Raw genomic sequence first — 16,898 nt, 5'->3', positions numbered from 1 at the left:
CTGCACCCAGGCAGGGTGTTACCTGCCCAAAGTCACAGTCAAATGGGAGAGCTAAAACTGGGCTCTCCCGAATCCCAGGCTCAGGCTCAGTCCTTGCCAAGCCATCTCTTTGGAGGCCTCTGGGAGCTCTCTTCTGGCCTGCTTAGCAAGGCGAGTTAAACTCTGCTCCATCATTAGACCAGGAAAATCATGGAATATTTTACTTGAATGATTTATCCACCCATGGAGGAAGGTCTGAATACCTTTATTTCCATTCTAGTGCTCTGACAATTGAGATATCTAAACGGGGGAAAAGGGAGCAGAAAACAGTTGTGTATTGTAAAGGTGCCTGCTTTGTTTGATTCAAGTAAATCTGGAGTCTGCCTTGGGAAATCTGGCTTCAGTTCCATATCCAGATAGTTACATAAGCCCTCAGAGCATATGGTGACTTTGCCAACTTGGTAATTGTATCCTGCTTAGTATCTCCACTTGCAGGGATGCTTCAGTTTTAAAGATTGAACTTTATGTTTCTTCACTTGAAAACTGGTATTCTGAATTGCGCCAAGTATTTTCCATGGAGTAAATGTTTCTAACAGTGTGGGACAAGGCTTCTTACTCAACATTAGTATCCCACAGCAGTGGTAGGCAACTTCAGAGTGATGTTTTCTGGCTCAACAGTTGACCATGTTCAAAAGGATTTGCGGTATCTTTTTTTCTAAAGGCAAATTACATGGTAGATTTTTTAGTTGCTGAAGTCTTCTAGCAGTTAGGGAAAGACTGAGTTTTATCAGTAACTGATAAAACATAACTCTGTATAAGAATCATTTCTGATAGTAAATTCTTAAATGTTTTAAAAGCTTAATATAAATGGATGTCTGTGGGTCTCCAGGCATTCCTGCTATAGTAGGTATTGACCATGAACTACATATTATGTGCTTAAAAGAAATTCTTGCTTATTTTGAACTTACCTTATTGACGTCTTCATTTCCAGGTGAGAAATGACACAGAACCTCTCTAGACATATAGCACAGAGATTCTTTCAGTGACTATTAATATTTAACAATTTGAGGGCTGCCAAGAGCTAGAAGTTTCAGTAAAAGCACCTTTTTTTGGCAATTAGTTTATTTGTATCTTATATTGCAGACAGATTCCACCAACGGGGAGAATCCAAGCATCAAGAAATCCCTCTTTCCTCTTTTTAATTCAAAGAATCATTTAAAGCATAGTTCTTCTTTGAAAAAGCTTCCTGTAGTCACTCCACCCATGGTACCCATTTTTACGTATGGTAGCCCTGAAAACTGCTCCAGTAAACTTGTTTTACTGATGACAACAGCATGTTTTATTTTCATGGGGTCATATTCTCTTTGTGCTAGTTAAGTACCTGAGCCAGTTCCATAAATTCACTGAGATATATATTCTTTGGTTTTCTGAATCAGTTAAAGACATTGAAGCCTAAAGTCTATTAAACAAACTAGTGAAAGGCTAGTTTGGATTGTCTGATTAGCCAATTATTGGCAGACAGCGTTCATAAAATCCCTTATTTTCTGTGAAGTATTTGATTTAACATTTACAGTTGAAAATGTCTTTGAGTTTGGCTCATGAAGTTTATTAACATTTGGTTTGCAGTTTGTTTCTCTGAAACCAAGTTTGAATTGACCAAATTAAGTGAGCTACAGGCTCCATGAAAAAAACAGCTTCTATTAGTTGGTAACTTGCTCTTTCCTTGCCTGGCTCTAGCTTTTGCTGGTCCCTTAGTTTACAGCCATGGCTTTTGCTTGGCATTTGGCATAACTCTCCTTTATTCACCAAAATTGGTGAATGGACCAGTTGCATTCATTTGGAATTTGTGGCATAAATTTCCAGCATTTACCTAGTGTATACTGCTAGACCCAGGTTTACTGGGCCGTGGTTTGGGAATATGATTCAAACCATACCTTCCCACTTTGCTGTCCTTGAAAGCCTACTAGTCTTCTTTAACACCACCAGATACGGTGTTTGGATTATTTTCCCAGCAGGAAAAGTTTTTTGTTTTATTGAACTGGTTCATAACCTAACTACAATATGGAATGAGGATACGACAGCAAGTCCTGGTACAACCCAATTTAACTGCTCTCTCTTACAGCGACTGAAACTAACAGCATGGGAATGCTTTAAGGGTTGAGGTTTTAATAAAGCTGCATGACACCTGCCAATTTTTCCTAATACAGGGAAAATTATCGAGAGGGCAGCAGGATTTAACTAGCATCGTTTGCATTATGAACATTGGGAGAGTTTGGGTTTCTTTATTGGGTCCTTTTTTTCAGTTTGGTTTGATTTTGATTCGGTTCTCCTCCTGGGTGTGGTTGTATATCTTCATTAGTTTAATTGGTGTGCTTCTTGATTCCTTCTCCATCTTTCACTGTAGGTACCCAATTCGGATGGCCCCGATCTTCTGACATTACAGAAAGCGCTTCACTCTGCTAGCACTTCAAGCAGCAGGCCAAAGGAGTGGCGCCCTGAGAAACTATCAGATCTACAGACCCAAGTGAGTGAAAGGCCGTACCGCTCCTAGACTGGCTCTGCAGCAATTCCAGGGGTGGGGGGTAAGCAGTGGAAAGAACACTTAGCCTCTCGATGTTACAACAGAGATGAGAATCTCCCCAAAGAGACCCTCATGAGTAGCCAGGTGCATCTTGGGAGTCAGGGTAAATATGTTTCAGTGGCTCATGTCCCAGTGGGGAAAAAGCAAACCCTCCAACAGCCTTCATCTAGCTGGGGAAGGGGCAGGAGGTTAGAAGAAAGAAGAAGACAGAGTCTTCTGCAACAAATACTCTGCAACCCAGGAGAGAAAGAATATCCATAACAATCTTAGTAAAAAGATCTTGGTATAACGTGAGGTATGCCATAAAACGTTGGGGAGGATGAGCAAAAGTGGTGAGAGGATTAAGGTTTCCTTAAAGGTGGTGATAGCATATGAATTGGACCTTCAAAGACAAGTATAATAACCTTCTTGAAAGAATTTTTAAACTACCAAAATCTATTTTTCCATTTATTTAGTAACTTGTACACATTTGCACTGTTTTTGATAGAAAACAGGCAAATAGTTGCATTAGGAACTACCTAATAGACAGTATTGTGTAGCTAATATTTATCTGCTGTAATGGGGGAATGAACAAACTGAATCAGTAAAGTTTTCAAGTAATTGAGGTTTATCTCCTTTAAACAGCTACTTTGATTGAAAATACTTCAGTATATCATTTCAGTATCCTCTAATGAGCATAGTCATATAATCTACCATATTTTCATTAATTATGTCACAGATTTCTGTGATTTGGAGGCAAGTGCTCTGGTTTTTATAGTTTTTGTTTACTCTTTTTAACTGTAAGGTGTTAACTTCGAGCTGTGGCCTCAAGTTCCCCAAATTGCCATTCTCTCTTCCTAACCATTGATATTTTCTACCTCTAACATATTGTGGGCTAGTGGTGGGGGGACATAGAGAACCAGTTATCTAAGTTTATCAGATGTGTATTCAAACTAAGGAGACAAGACTCTGAGTGAAAACCTGACACATTATTCCCAGTTTTTAAAACTCAATAAATAAAAGAATGTGGGGCTTTAGAATCTCCTTGGTAAACCATTTCTTTTGTCAGGAAGTTCTTTTCAGGTAACTTTACATCTCCCATTGATTCTGCCTTGACATCAGTCTCCCTTCACAGTGTAGCAACTTGTTGGACCTTTGGCCAGCAGCAGCCATACTGCAGGCACACAAGGCTGCTATGAGCCCGTGTTAGGTGGTGACAGCCTCCGAGGAACAAATCATCTGTTAGATTCTATAGGGATATTGCTTGTTTCTCTGTGCTTGCTTGTTTAATGCTCAAACCTTACCAGTTCCCTCAAAATTTTTTTAAAAGTAAAACTACAGCAGAGAAAAGTGAGATTTTGCATTATCAAGGGAAACAGGAGATCAAGGAGAGAAGAACAAAAAGGGATATATGATTTTTAGCTCAGTGTATAGCTACCTAGGTAAAACATCATATTTTTCCAGCTTCTCTTGCCCGTAGATATGCTCATGTGCCTGAATTCTGCTAGTTGAGGTATAAGTAGAAGCATTATATGGAGCTTTGGGGAAATCTTCTCAGAAAAGAGAGGCATATCCCTTCTTTTTTATTCCTTTTCCTTCCTGTGGTTGAAGCATGAAAGCTTCATGGTAAAGAGAGCGTGTAGCCAGACTGAAGGAGCCTGGGTCTTTGAGCTCTAGTTGTCTTCTCTAGATTGCTGGGGTTTCATCTGAACAAAAAGTGACTACAGTCATATCTGAAGAAAGCCAGAGAGCAGGTGGACTTGGACTAGCCCCTCCAACTACGTTTGCCTTCCCTGGCACTATCTGGTCCGTTTCCTCCCAGCTCCCTGGTCTGCTCTAAATTAAATCATACATGCATTCTCATCCTTTCTTTCAGAGCCAGCCGTTAAAATCACTGCGCAAGCTGTTACATCTCTCTTCAGCCTCAAATCACCCAGCTCCCTCAGATCCCCGTTTCCAGCCCTTAACAGCTCAAGCAACCAAAAATTCCTTCTCAGAAATTCGGATTCACCCCCTGAGCCAGGCGTCTGGTGGGAGCAGCAACATCCGGCAGGAGCCCACACCAAAGGGCAGGCCAGCCCTCCAGCTGCCAGGTCAGATGGATCCTGGTTGGCACGTGTCCTCTGTGACCAGGAGTGCCACAGAGGGGCCTTCCTACTCTGAACAGCTGGGTGCCAAGAGTGGGCCAAATGGGCACCCTTATAACAGAACAAATCGCTCACGAATGCCAAATCTGAACGATTTAAAAGAGACAGCCTTGTAATTTGTGCTGTGTTAGGGGGAGGGGGGACAAGGCGGTTGGGAGGGGAGGGAGTGGGGTGGGCTGGGGAGTGGGCTGGGCCTGGGTGGTAAGCCAGTATTCTCAGCTTTATGAAGGTGTGTGCAATATTGTACGTGTGGGGCCATCTGGCTCCTCACAGCCACAAATGCTAGTCAGGGATCTTAGAGCCAAGGGAGTTCCTTAGGGATCACCACTCCCCACAGGTCTTGTGTGAGAATAGGTAGAGTGTGCCATTGAGGAAGAAGAAATTTTTGCCAGTTTCTCCCCCTTACATTCCAGCTTTAGTGCAATCTCTGTTGAACTTGGGAAAGCCGGGACATGTCCTAGCACTGCAAGGGATATAAAAATTCGTGTTGACCGATGCCCTTACCACATATTTTTTTCTGCCTAGACTAAATGTGGGGTTTATTGTAATCCAGAAGTACCCCTTTGAAGGGTTAGCAGATGAACTGTATGTCTTAAATTGTTTTCTAAGCTTCCACATTTGATAGGATTTGTAACATTTATTTATAATTAATATTGTACTGTTATAATCATACCTTTTATGTTATAATGTAAAGTTATTTTGAGCTGTTTGGAACATTGTGAAGCAGTGGGACAGCTACAGTAGTTTCTATAAAAACTAAACAGTAACATTTATATATTGCATCAGGAGTATTTTATTCTATATATATATATAAATATATATAGTAAATATCTGTCTGTTTTATAAATATATTCATTTAAAGAAAGTATCGTTATGACACTATCTGCCATATTTTTATACATTTGTGATATGAAGTGAGTATTATACTTCTAATAAAGGGAGTTGAATTGTGGCTACATGTGACTGTAACAATATGAACCTTGATCAATTTTTCAGCCCCAGCAGTAGCCTCTAGATGTGATCCTTAGTAGCAGACAAAATGCAGCATCTCTTTCCAGACCCGTAAGGGAAAAAGGTCAGATAGACCATTGGGGATCCCAGCAGGCCTCGTTTCCGCCCTCACACAGGCTCCCATTTGTGTCCAGGGACGTCACTCGCACGTGAAGGGAGATAGAGGCATTGCTCTCATGAGTCTTTTAGAGAGAATGTGCTCTTCCACTTAGTATTTGTGTAGAGCGTAGACCAAAGATGTGCCTGCGAACATTCCTTGTTGTCAGGGTGTAAGAGGCACCTGTCTGCAGATCTTGCAAACCAGCTCTATGCTCCTGAATCCTGTCTGCCCTCCTGGAGGCACTTGGCTCTAGGTGGGGTGTGAGATACGTATGTGGTATTTCTACTTCTAAATGCTTTTTCTGTTACTGCTCTTTCTGATATACTTAAAAGGCTCCTGAAGCAATTCCAGATGTAGAGAATGAATATATATATATATATCTATATATATAGATATATATATATATCTCCATATCCGTTTTTTCCTTCCTGGAACTGTCCATTTCTATCAAGGTCATCATCATGCACACGCCTGTATATATACACCACACTCCATCGGAACAGGACCTATGTTTTCCCCTCATCTGATCACTTTCAAATCCCAAGTAACTCCTGAGTTACTCCAAGTATCATCAAGGCTTTTGGCCAGCTAGTGTCACACACCCCTGTGTCTCTGGGCCATCCTTCACAGAAATCACCTCAATGCCATCATGTATCAGTAATATTAGATATTCGGAAATAGTCTCTTAGCAATAAGACTTTTAGCAGTTCCTCCCACCCCTCAAAGAGTTAGCTTCTCAGTATTTATCACTTGTTACAGAATTCTGAGAGGGTCAGCCCCTGAATGAAGTCAACTCTCACTGAAAAATGCTGAGTTACCCTTAACCCTCCCCCAAGATTTTGAAAATCTTAGCTCTGATGATTATGAAGATTATAAGGAAAAAATGTCTTAGATTCTTTGAAGCTTAAATTGTGTGCATATTACATTTTTATATAAATACTATAATGTGTATTGATTATATATAGAGGTCATTTTAAGGTGCTTTTTATTTAATTTTAATAAGTATAATAGGCACTAAGATGAAACTCAACTGGGTACTATCACTGAAACAATCTGATTCAAATCAGTAGTTTTGCATGCTCTCGAGTTCTTTTTCTATCTCTTCTTCTAACAGTTCAATACCGTTCGGGTAGCTCTTGAATCTGGCTTTTCCCAGGCAGCTGCTTGGCTATACAAGTGAGGTAGACCCTCAGCAGTTTTTTGCCTGGATGTAGTGACTCTAAAATGTGTATATTTAACTGTTCTTTTTCATACTAAATCTGTACCTTATTAACCCCCTCACAAACCAGAAACTACGTTTTTTTTTTCCTCTGGAAAGACTTCTCACTGTGCTGTGCGCTTAGCAACTGCGCGGTCCCATTGCCACACTGTGGCATTTGAGGCTCGTTGTCACCTGGGGGCTGGTGTCCCATGTTGTCATCCTTGCTAACACTGGGATCTCAGATGTTTGCAGAACATTTATATTCACGACAGTTCTTCAAAGAAGGGCTAGAATAATTGCCTTCTACCTGGAACAAACTAAACCTAACTGATGAGTCAATATATACTTTTTCGTACATTCCCGGATTTGAGCCAGAAAATAGCTACAATGTTTTCAACTAGTGTTTTCAAGGTAGCTCTGTTATCTTCTTAGCTTTTGTCCCTTCTGACGTTTCATTGATCCTCAGTAAGCTGTAAGTAAGCCTACAATCGGCATTTCTAGCATGTCATTCTCTTCCTGCTCTTGTGGGGTGGGGTGTAAAGTTTTCTCTCAGCTCTACTGGGCCCTCTCTTAGCTTTGATCTGTTTCTTTCCTCTCTGGGTTGATGCAGGAGTTATTGACCTCACAAAGACTGCCACCTGTGCATGGTAGGAAAGACTTGACATAAAGTCACAACAAATTGCATTTTCTTTAGGAAGAGGAATGTATGATATCCATGTTCTATTATCTGCCCTAACCTCCTAAGAGATACAAAGGTTAAACGAACACTTGTGAATTACTTTGTTTTATGAAAGTATCGCTGATCTCCTTTAGAAAAGCAGCTTGGCCTGTCTGTTTTTCTACTTTTGCTTCTCCACATCCTCCTTTTTCTTCTCTGAAGGTCTAAGTGAACTTGAACTGAGCCTTGTTCAGTCTTGACTGAAGCTTAGCTTCTCTCCAGAGCCCAAGACCAGAAGAGGGAGTGCTTCATGCCAGGGGGCTCAAGTGAGCTGTCTCTGTAGCAAGCGCCTCCCTTTTAGGGGCAATTTTGCCCCCCGAAACACAAATGGCAATGTCTTTAGACATTGGATTGCCACTAGGGGCATCTAGTAGTTAGAGGCCAGGGGTGCTGCTAAACATCCTGCAATGCATAGGATAGCCTCCCAACCCGAAAGTAATCCAGCCTCAAACATCGCTAGTGCTGAGGTTGAGAAACCCTACCCTATACCAGTCCAGGCCTGCGCCACCACCAAGTCTGCAGCACTTGGCTCTGGCCTTGCTCTTTCCAGGGCACAGAGCTGCAGCTATGAATTCTTCATCACATTCTCTTAAAGAATCTTCTACCACTGTTGTTGATATCCTATTGTTTGTTTCCATTGTCTTGGGCCTGCTAAAAGGTGCATACTTTGGGAGGAAACCAGAGTTACCTTATATGTGTTTGAGAATTTAAATCCTAGGTTAGCTTCCTTAGAAAATCTCTCATAGAGCCATGAGGCTTATATTTAGAAGCAAGCAACAGCCTGGCAGATTGGCATGATTTTTACCAACTGCTCAAAGGCATCCATGGCTTTTAGCTGAATCTACCGAAAGAAAATGTCTTTTTTTTTTTTTCATTCAAGTCATTTAATAGCTTTTTACAAATATTAGCATATGGCAGACAGATTAGAAGCAAAACTCTTTATTGGTGGTTGTGATGTGGCTGTTATAGAAGTATTTGTACTGTATGCTTTGATTAAATCTGTTTTAAAACATATTTTAAGACTCACCATATGCAGTTGTGTACTTTGATTCTAAGCTCTGAGCTACACCGGTCAGTCTCTAGTTGCGCCGTATATTATAAAGTATGTCGTGGTTGTAGAGTTAGCCAGTTTAGCATGTTCCTAATCTGAAAATTAGTGGACTACACTAGGAAATGCTATCCCATTTTCCCTTCCCAGCACCTCTTAGTTGATATCATAGTATCCTCACTTCTTAAACTAGTTTGTAGAGTAAATAAGGAAAAAAGCCATTTATTTTCTTCTAGCCATGTATTTAAAATGATTCATAAGTGTACAACTTTTTTTCAAAGGCCAGAGGATTACTTCTCAAGTGCATAGAAGGCTCTGTCCACTTCTGTTCACCTTGGTCCCAGTGCTGTCAGAACTCTTTTGGCAAGAGCAGTAAGTAGCTCATCCTCAGTCGCTGCTGGAGCTCAGCTGGAACTCAGTAAATCTGCATATTCTCTCCTGCTCAGAACCTGTTTTCTGGAGAGCATTGCTTTTATATCAGCAAGTTCATTGCCTCCTGCATTTGAGTGGGATGTTGAACTCCTTGTGAGTACTGAAACCCACGGATTCATACTTCTTTGAACCCGAAAAGTAGTATGTTACACTAAACCAAGTCAGAAAATAGTGGACTATTTCTTTGCCTCTTTCTTTCACCACTAATAAAATAAAATCTATAGACAGCAAAAACTTATTTGTGGTTTAAGAAATAACAGTCCTGGTTTCTGTGAAAAGGACTGTAGAAAAGATATTGCAAATGTTGTAAACATCCTATCACTAACACCCAGAACCAGAATATCACAAGAAGGTCCTCACAGAGATGTAAAAGGCCAGCTTAGGGCTAGGGCTATAGCTCAGCAGTAAGCACTTGCCTAGCATGCTTGAGACCCCTGGGTCCTACTCCTATATATATATATATATGTGTGTGTGTGTGTGTGTGTGTGTGTGTGTGTGTGTGTGCTGGCTTCAAGGGGGACAAAAAGAAAATAGGTTTCTTCCTTTTGCTTCTTGAGTAGCTGAGATATACGATATCTTAAGGTATGACTCAGCTGATTTAAAAATTTTGTCTTGGAAATCATGAGTAAGAAGCCATGAAAGAAAATGAAGTCTCTCACCTATCTGTATACCCTCAATGGGGGAGAAGTCCAGTGGTTAGGAAACTCTGGGCCTGCTGCCCTATGTGATTTTTTTTCAGTTGAATGTATTCTACAAGATGGTAGACTTTTGTGTGAGCCAGTTACTACAGAGTCTTCATTTCCCACAGTGCTTCATCAATCCATCTGTGTCAGGCCTGGTTGGTCTCGAATTCACCTTTCTTCTCCACCAGGCATTGACCCACCTTTCTCTGTATTTATTGTAGGCTGTTAAACATGATCCTTTCCCACCTTGCATGTTCATCCATCAACCGTTTACTCTCAAATTTAAGGGAGGTTGTCTCTTGTTTTGCCAGAAAAATTTTGTCACAGTCTGCACACTGGGTGTGTAGGGCCAGCAGAACTGTAGCAGTGAAACTGGTGTCACTTCTAAGGCCCTTCATTTCCCATAAGGGTAAGCTCTCTATACCCCCTTTGATCTTCGGTCATATTTGATCCTCCTTGGGAATCTGAAATCGGTCTCCGTGTTGTATGCAGATTAGAAGTTGCCTTGTTCGCTGCTCTTCCCATGCAGAGTATCAGGGAGAAAGAGGCCTTATCTGTCCCTCCGTCCCCTTCTTTTGACAGACTGCTGAGAATCCCTCAGGACTTCCTTTGGTTTGGGATTTCACTGCCCAAAAAGCTGATGTGATTCATTTCAGGCATAGACAGGCTTGTCCTAGTGCTCTGCTGCAGGTCTAGTCAGAAGAAACCCAGGAATAGAAAGGTAGATGCCTTGACTTTTGTCCCTATTGGGGGATTAAAGTGTTTTATTGCCAGAGTTATCAAAAGCTCTGGCAGAACTCTGTACAGTTTCATGAGAAAATGATGCTTTTCCTCCTGGAGAATGTGTAAGTTCTCCACAACAGCTTTGCTTTCCAAAATGGCAAGCAAAGCTTGCAGAAAATCCATTTTCCCTAAGGATACACAATCAGTTCTAGTCTCCAGTTTTTCTCCCTCTCCGCATTTACTCTGTGATCACTGACTGAGTCAGGCTGGACGGGTGATGCGATGATGAAAAGAAGTGAATTCTCTCTGTAAACTTGCATCGATGAGCAGAAACAGTTAAGCCAAACAAAATAGTTACCCCTGTCCTATCTCCAAGAATTGCTTTGTGCCATTCTGAATTCAGGTAGTTATTCTGTATATACGTAGACTACTAGTCAGAGCTTCTTCAGTCTCTACTAAGTTTGAAGGGGGTATCTGGGAAGACATAGGGCAGGGCGACATTGAGACCCTGTTCATTCTTTCGAAACAAAAATAGGGATAAGCCAGAGGGATGTGATATCCAATTTGTGGTAGGTGAAGAATCAGTGGAAATTCTTAATTGCACAGACTTTATAATCCATTATATAAAGTGTAATTCCATACTTTTTACTGTGGCAAGGGTGTGATGTGGTTGTTAACCTTTTTAATTTTTGAATCCAAATTGAATTTAAAGTGTTGAATACTTAAATTCCTCACAAGCTAATTATGAACCATTTGTAAAGTGTTTCTATAACTCTTTGTATCATGTGTTGGTACATCTTATCAAGTTTTTTCTGGCATGTATTCCATTCTAAACTTCTGTAAAATTTCTATTGTTGCTGTAAATATTATACAAATATCTACTCCGTGGTAATCTTCATTATCAGCATGAAATGGTTAATTTTTACTGAGCACAATGTATTTTTGAATGGATCTTCCCAAATGTCTTTAATAAAATGCAGATTTTGCACTGACCGATGTGACTGCCAGGCCGTCCCAGTTTTGAGCACTGTGGTTCTTCTTGTGTTGCAACAGCAAGCAGCACCATTTTAGTTTTCTTCTTTGTAAAGAGAATGCGCTCGAATTCAAATGAGGGATAATGGGCCTTTGAAGGTGTAATCAGTTTAAGGGAGAGAAAGTAATGTAAAGTGAGGCAAAGCCTGTTACTTAATGATTTTTAACTTCTATTTATAAATTTTTTCCCTTTATGGTATTTTGAAGACTTTGGTTCCTTTTACACTTGAGTGTTGTCACATGTACACATTGCTAGAGCTGAGTTGGTGGTTTGAGGAGGATGGGAAGAGATCCCAGCCGGGCACTTGTGCTATGGAGAAAGCAAAGATGAATAGCTCTGGGAGGGTTTCTTGTTCTATAGCAGCCAGCTTCTGTAAAGGGTGAGATGGTAACTACTGGGAGCCTGGGGGCCATAGGGGCTCTGTCACCTCTACTCAGTTTTGCCCTTGTCGTACAAAAGCAGCTGCATAATACATAATGGGTGAGCATGGCTGCATTTGGATAAAACCCTATACACAAAAACAGGCCAGAATTTACTGACAACTATTTTAGGCCCTCCGTTTTGCCATTTAAGGTGAGAAAACCAACTGAGTAGTGCTGAGTAGTCGGGAGGGGGGACACGCAAGAATTTATATTTTGTAGTAACATATATAAAATATTCTCCAATTTTCTTTCAAAGAGGAGCTAAAACAGTGCTTTGCACTACGTCAAGGTGATTCTTCACTGAGTGTCTTTGTAAGTGGCATGCGAACTGTGGCCTGTGATTTCAATTATAACTTTTATTAAGACTCAGTTAAGTACAGTGGTACTTCAGTTCACAAACTTATTTCTTTCAACAATTCTGATTGGAAACCGAGTTGGATGAGAACCAAATCAAATTTCTCCGTAAGGTCAACATTGAACCTAACCATTGAATTTGATTTGGCTCTAGTCCAATTTGGTTTATAACCAGAATTGTGAAAACAATGAAGTTTATGAACTGAGGTACCACTGTATCTGGGGTTTATAGTTTTTTAATGTTCATAGCACTTATTATGGGCAGGCACAATGCCAAGTACTTTCTTATTACATTTAGGCCCAATGAGGCTGGTACTATTATTATCCCCATTTTTAGAGGAGGAAAGAGGTTTCCATACTTAACAGTAACTTACCCAAGGTCACCTACTTTGGAAGTGGCACAGCTATGATCTGAAGCTGAGTTTGTTCACTGTAATGCCCGTACCCTTACACTATGCAGCCACTGCACCTCCATGTATAGAATTGATATGGAGTGTGATGGTGGCCATGTTCAGACACTGTTTTTCCTTCAGTAAATCAGGGTCATTCACATCACTCCAAAGTCCACCTTTTCAAAAACTTTCCAATACAGAGCATATACTTGCCCAAAGGGATTCTAGCTGCAGAAATAATGAGTAGTCAGCTGAAGGAAAGGGGTAGCACATTTAGAAAAGGCTGTCTATATCGGTTAGGTACACTAACTGAAGGAGGCCACAATGAGCCCTTATAAAATATATTCTTTTCTGAGTGCTCCAAACAGTTCATATACCACTTTTCATCTCATCTCCCAGCACATGGTAACTGATTTGGATTAAGAATAGACTATTTCAGAGGTCCATGGACTCTAATGAAGAGGTTAAAGGCCCAGGATCTGGTGTCAGATTGCCTGAGTGGAGTCCTGACTCCATCGCTTAAATTATGTCAGTTAGCTTCCCTGTGCCTCAGTTTCCTCACCTTTAAATGGAGACAATCGTAGTACTTATCTCATAGGGTTGTTGGGAGCATCTACTGAGATGCTGCAAAGTTCTTGATAGTGTCCCAATAAATACTAACTGTTATAACATTATTGCTGTTATGTGTACCCCAGCTGGCAGCTCCATGAAGTTGAGAAAGACTGTCACTGGACTTTACATACAGTTAGAGAGCTTGGTGGGTAGCTGCTAAATACTTCTAATACATGTATCCTATGTGATCTTCATATCAGCCCTGTAAGGTAGTCATGGTGAAGAAAGGCCCAGCCTGGAGTACTCTTGGGATTACAGGTGAAGCAGCAGCCCTCATAAGCTGTTTGTCAGCAGGCCTCTGCAGTCACACCTCAAGTGGACCAAGAGGTGGGCTTCTGTCAGCATTTGTTTAAAAGCTCTTTAAGGGTGCAATCTTCTTGGCTCCAAGAATGCACTTACAGAAGTACCTCTATTTTGAAATACCTTTGCTTTGTACAAGTGACCTCCTCCCACACCAAGTACCAGATTCAGCTCAGATTTTTTTTCTTAATATTGGCAACACTTAATGCTACTTCTTTGTTCATAACATTTTGTTTAATTATTTAAAAATCTGCAAAATGTTGTGTATATTTTACCATAGTTTTTAAAGATCTCCAAGTGTAGACCACACTCTAGCATTTCTAAAAATAAAAGTAAACATGTTAAATTAAGGTGAGATTTGCTGCATTATATTTTTTAATCGAACTTTTCCTCTATAAGAGACATGATACCCCAAATATAGTTCATGTGTTTAACAAGAAGATTTAGTTAGGCTTCAGATTTCCCTCAATAATAGTTTTATTTTTATACATTCTGTCATGAGTTTAATGAAGTAAATAATTAGTATGCTGTCATAAGCAAATTACCTGCAGATAAATGCTCTACAGATCTCAGTATTTCATTGTTTATTAAATTCTGAAGTATCGAGAGGTTTCGACTGAAACCCCAGCTGGATTCTTTGTAGAAATTATAGTTCATGTGGAAATTCAAGGAACCTACAATAGTCAAAACAGTCTTGAAGAACAAAGTGGGTGCACTGACACACCCCAATTTCAAAACTTACTACAAAGATCCAGTAATGAAGATAGCCAGTTGATAGAATTGTGAGATCTGAAGTAAACCTTCACATTTATGGTCAATTGATTTTCATATAAGGGTACCAGAATCATTCGGTGTAAGAAAAAGGTTTTCAATAAATGGTGCCAGGACAACTGGATATCCACATGCAAATAAATGAAATTGTCCCCACTGACTTCATACCACACAAAAAAATTCACTCAAAATGGATCAAAGATCTAAATGTAAAAGGTAGAACTGTAAAGCTTTTAGAGGAAATCATGAGTAAATCTTCATGTCTTTGGATTTGGTGGTGATTTTCAGATAATGACACTAAAAGAACAAACAGAGAAAAATACATTGGACTTTGTTAAAATTTTAAAACCTTTGTGCCTCAGAGGATTCCATCAAGAGAATTAAAAAAAAACAAAACAAAATACCTCAGAATGGAAAAGCAACTACAAGTCACATACCCAATAAGGGACTTTTATCTAGAACATACAAAGAATTCCTAAATTCAATAAATTGTAAGCCAAGTTTTACATGGACAAAGGATCTGGATAGATGTTTCTCCAAGATGTACAGATGGCCAGTTAAACACGTGAAAAGATGCTTAACATCATTAGTCATTAGGGAAATGCAAATCAAAACTACAATAACACACCACTTGACACATACTAGGATGGCTATAAGGAAAGACAATCAGCATTGCTGGAGATGTGGAGAAACTGGAATCCTCATGTATGGCTGGTGGGAATGGAAAATAGTGCAACCACTCTGGAAAGTAGTTCCTCAAAAGGTTAAATAAACATGGACTCACTGTGTGACTCATTGGTTTGACTCCCAGAGTTTTACCCAAGATAAATGAAAATGTGTCCACATTAAAAATTTATATCCACACGTTCATAGCAGCATTACTCACGATAGCCAAGAAGCAGAAACAACCCAAATGTCTATCAAGGGATGAATGGATAAATAACAATGTGGTCTGTCCATACAATGGAATGGTTTTCAGCAATAAAAGGGAATGAAGTATTGATGTGTGCTGCAACATGGATGAACTTTCAAAACATTTCACTGAAATGCAAGAAGCCAGTCAACAAATGGCCACAATGTGTAATTTCATTTATACTGGAAAATGTTCAGAAAAGGGAGATCTACACAGAAGCAGAAAATGGATTGTAGTTGCCTAGAACTAGGGTGGGTGTTGGCTAATGGGTACTCTCTGGGGTGATGAAATTAAAGTTGCTTGTGACCACGGTTGTAGAACTCTGATATACAGTACTAAAAGTCATTGAATTGTATGCTTTCAATGGGTGAAGTTTGTATATGTGGACTTTGTCTCAATAAAGGTATTACAAAACAAAAATTTCCAATGTAAGCAATCATTTGAAGAACCTCCATCCATGCCTCATACTGATTTATTCTTCCTTTTTTCCCTGAACTGTTACACTCATTTGCCTTCCATGTTTGATGATGACAGTTGTGGAAATCTCTTAGGTGACTGCCATTGTTTTCTGACAGTGCATGCCGTGAGAAAAGTTAACTCAGTTTTCCAAATAAGGGTGTATTTAGGCATTCTGTCCAAAATGTATTTGTCCGTGTGTCCTCAGGCCAGGAATATTTTCCCCCATTCCCCTGAAATGGTATGCTTACATGTGAAAGAAGACAGAGTAAGAAAATGCATTCATCTAGGGCATGGGGATTTGAAAGATGTTGGGTTGAGTATAAAAATGTTCTGAGCCCCAAAACACCAGGCAGAAGAGTTGAAACTTTTAGGAGGCCACCCGTTCACAGAGGACTTGAGCATGATGTCCAGTTAGCGAGGGTTCATTTACTCACCTCCCCATCTGAAAGTGGAAAGTAATTCAAGAGAAAAGAGCTAGCAAAAGCTATGCTGTGTCCAGGGCCAGGACAATCTCTGGAAAGTCCTCATCTCTGATTCCACCCTCTTGGGCTCCTGATTCCCATCCCTGTGTTCACAGCTTCTCCCAGAGAAGGGCCTGGAACTCAGGTGAGACTGGCTGTAGTTCTTGCAAGCTCCCTGCCAGATAAGCTCTGCCGGCAAGAGAAGGGCAGGCTAGGACCATTCCTTCCCAAGAGGTTTCATGCATTAGGAAGTGGCATATTTGGGTGGCATAAGTCAGAGTTTGGAGGGTGAGAAGCCTCCAGGGTAGAAGTCCTTCTTGTGACCCGAGTCCTGACCACTGCCTTCAAAGCATGTAGTCAGCTCATGGGCCTCCTTCAAGTCGCCGGTGCAGTTCCTGTGCCAGCTCTCTTTCCACATGTGTTCAGTTTGTCGAAAAATGGTCGGCCTGCGTAAGGAAATTCTGCTCTGTTCTGGTCACTTGAGGTTCTTAAATATTACTTACACAGGCAGCCTGCCCCATGCAGCCACCTAATGGTGACCATAGACTTGGGCAGTCTGCCCGAATGGATTGCACAATG

General features: G+C 40.5%; 1 protein-coding gene across 6 annotated transcripts in view; it reads left to right on the top strand.

Annotated features, from left to right (window-relative positions):
* Cdkl5 (cyclin-dependent kinase-like 5) overlaps positions 1 to 16,898 on the top strand; it is a 205,828-nt gene that overhangs the window by 178,670 nt on the left and 10,260 nt on the right. For 5 of the 6 annotated variants that reach the window (XM_013509896.1, XM_013509894.1, XM_005414442.2 and 2 more), the window contains 2 exons: positions 2,384 to 2,503; positions 4,416 to 9,658. In XM_013509896.1, the coding sequence (XP_013365350.1) occupies positions 2,384 to 2,503; positions 4,416 to 4,802 (507 nt within the window). In that variant the 3' untranslated portion in view covers positions 4,803 to 9,658. Of the gene's footprint in view, positions 1 to 2,383; positions 2,504 to 4,415; positions 9,659 to 16,898 lie in introns of those variants that run through there. The other variant, XM_013509898.1, reaches the window with a different exon arrangement.

Source organism: Chinchilla lanigera, unplaced genomic scaffold (assembly GCF_000276665.1).
Source record: "Chinchilla lanigera isolate Chin_1 unplaced genomic scaffold, ChiLan1.0 scaffold00185, whole genome shotgun sequence".
Taxonomy (NCBI): Eukaryota; Metazoa; Chordata; class Mammalia; order Rodentia; family Chinchillidae; genus Chinchilla; species Chinchilla lanigera.
This window is presented reverse-complemented; position numbering and strand designations above follow the sequence as displayed.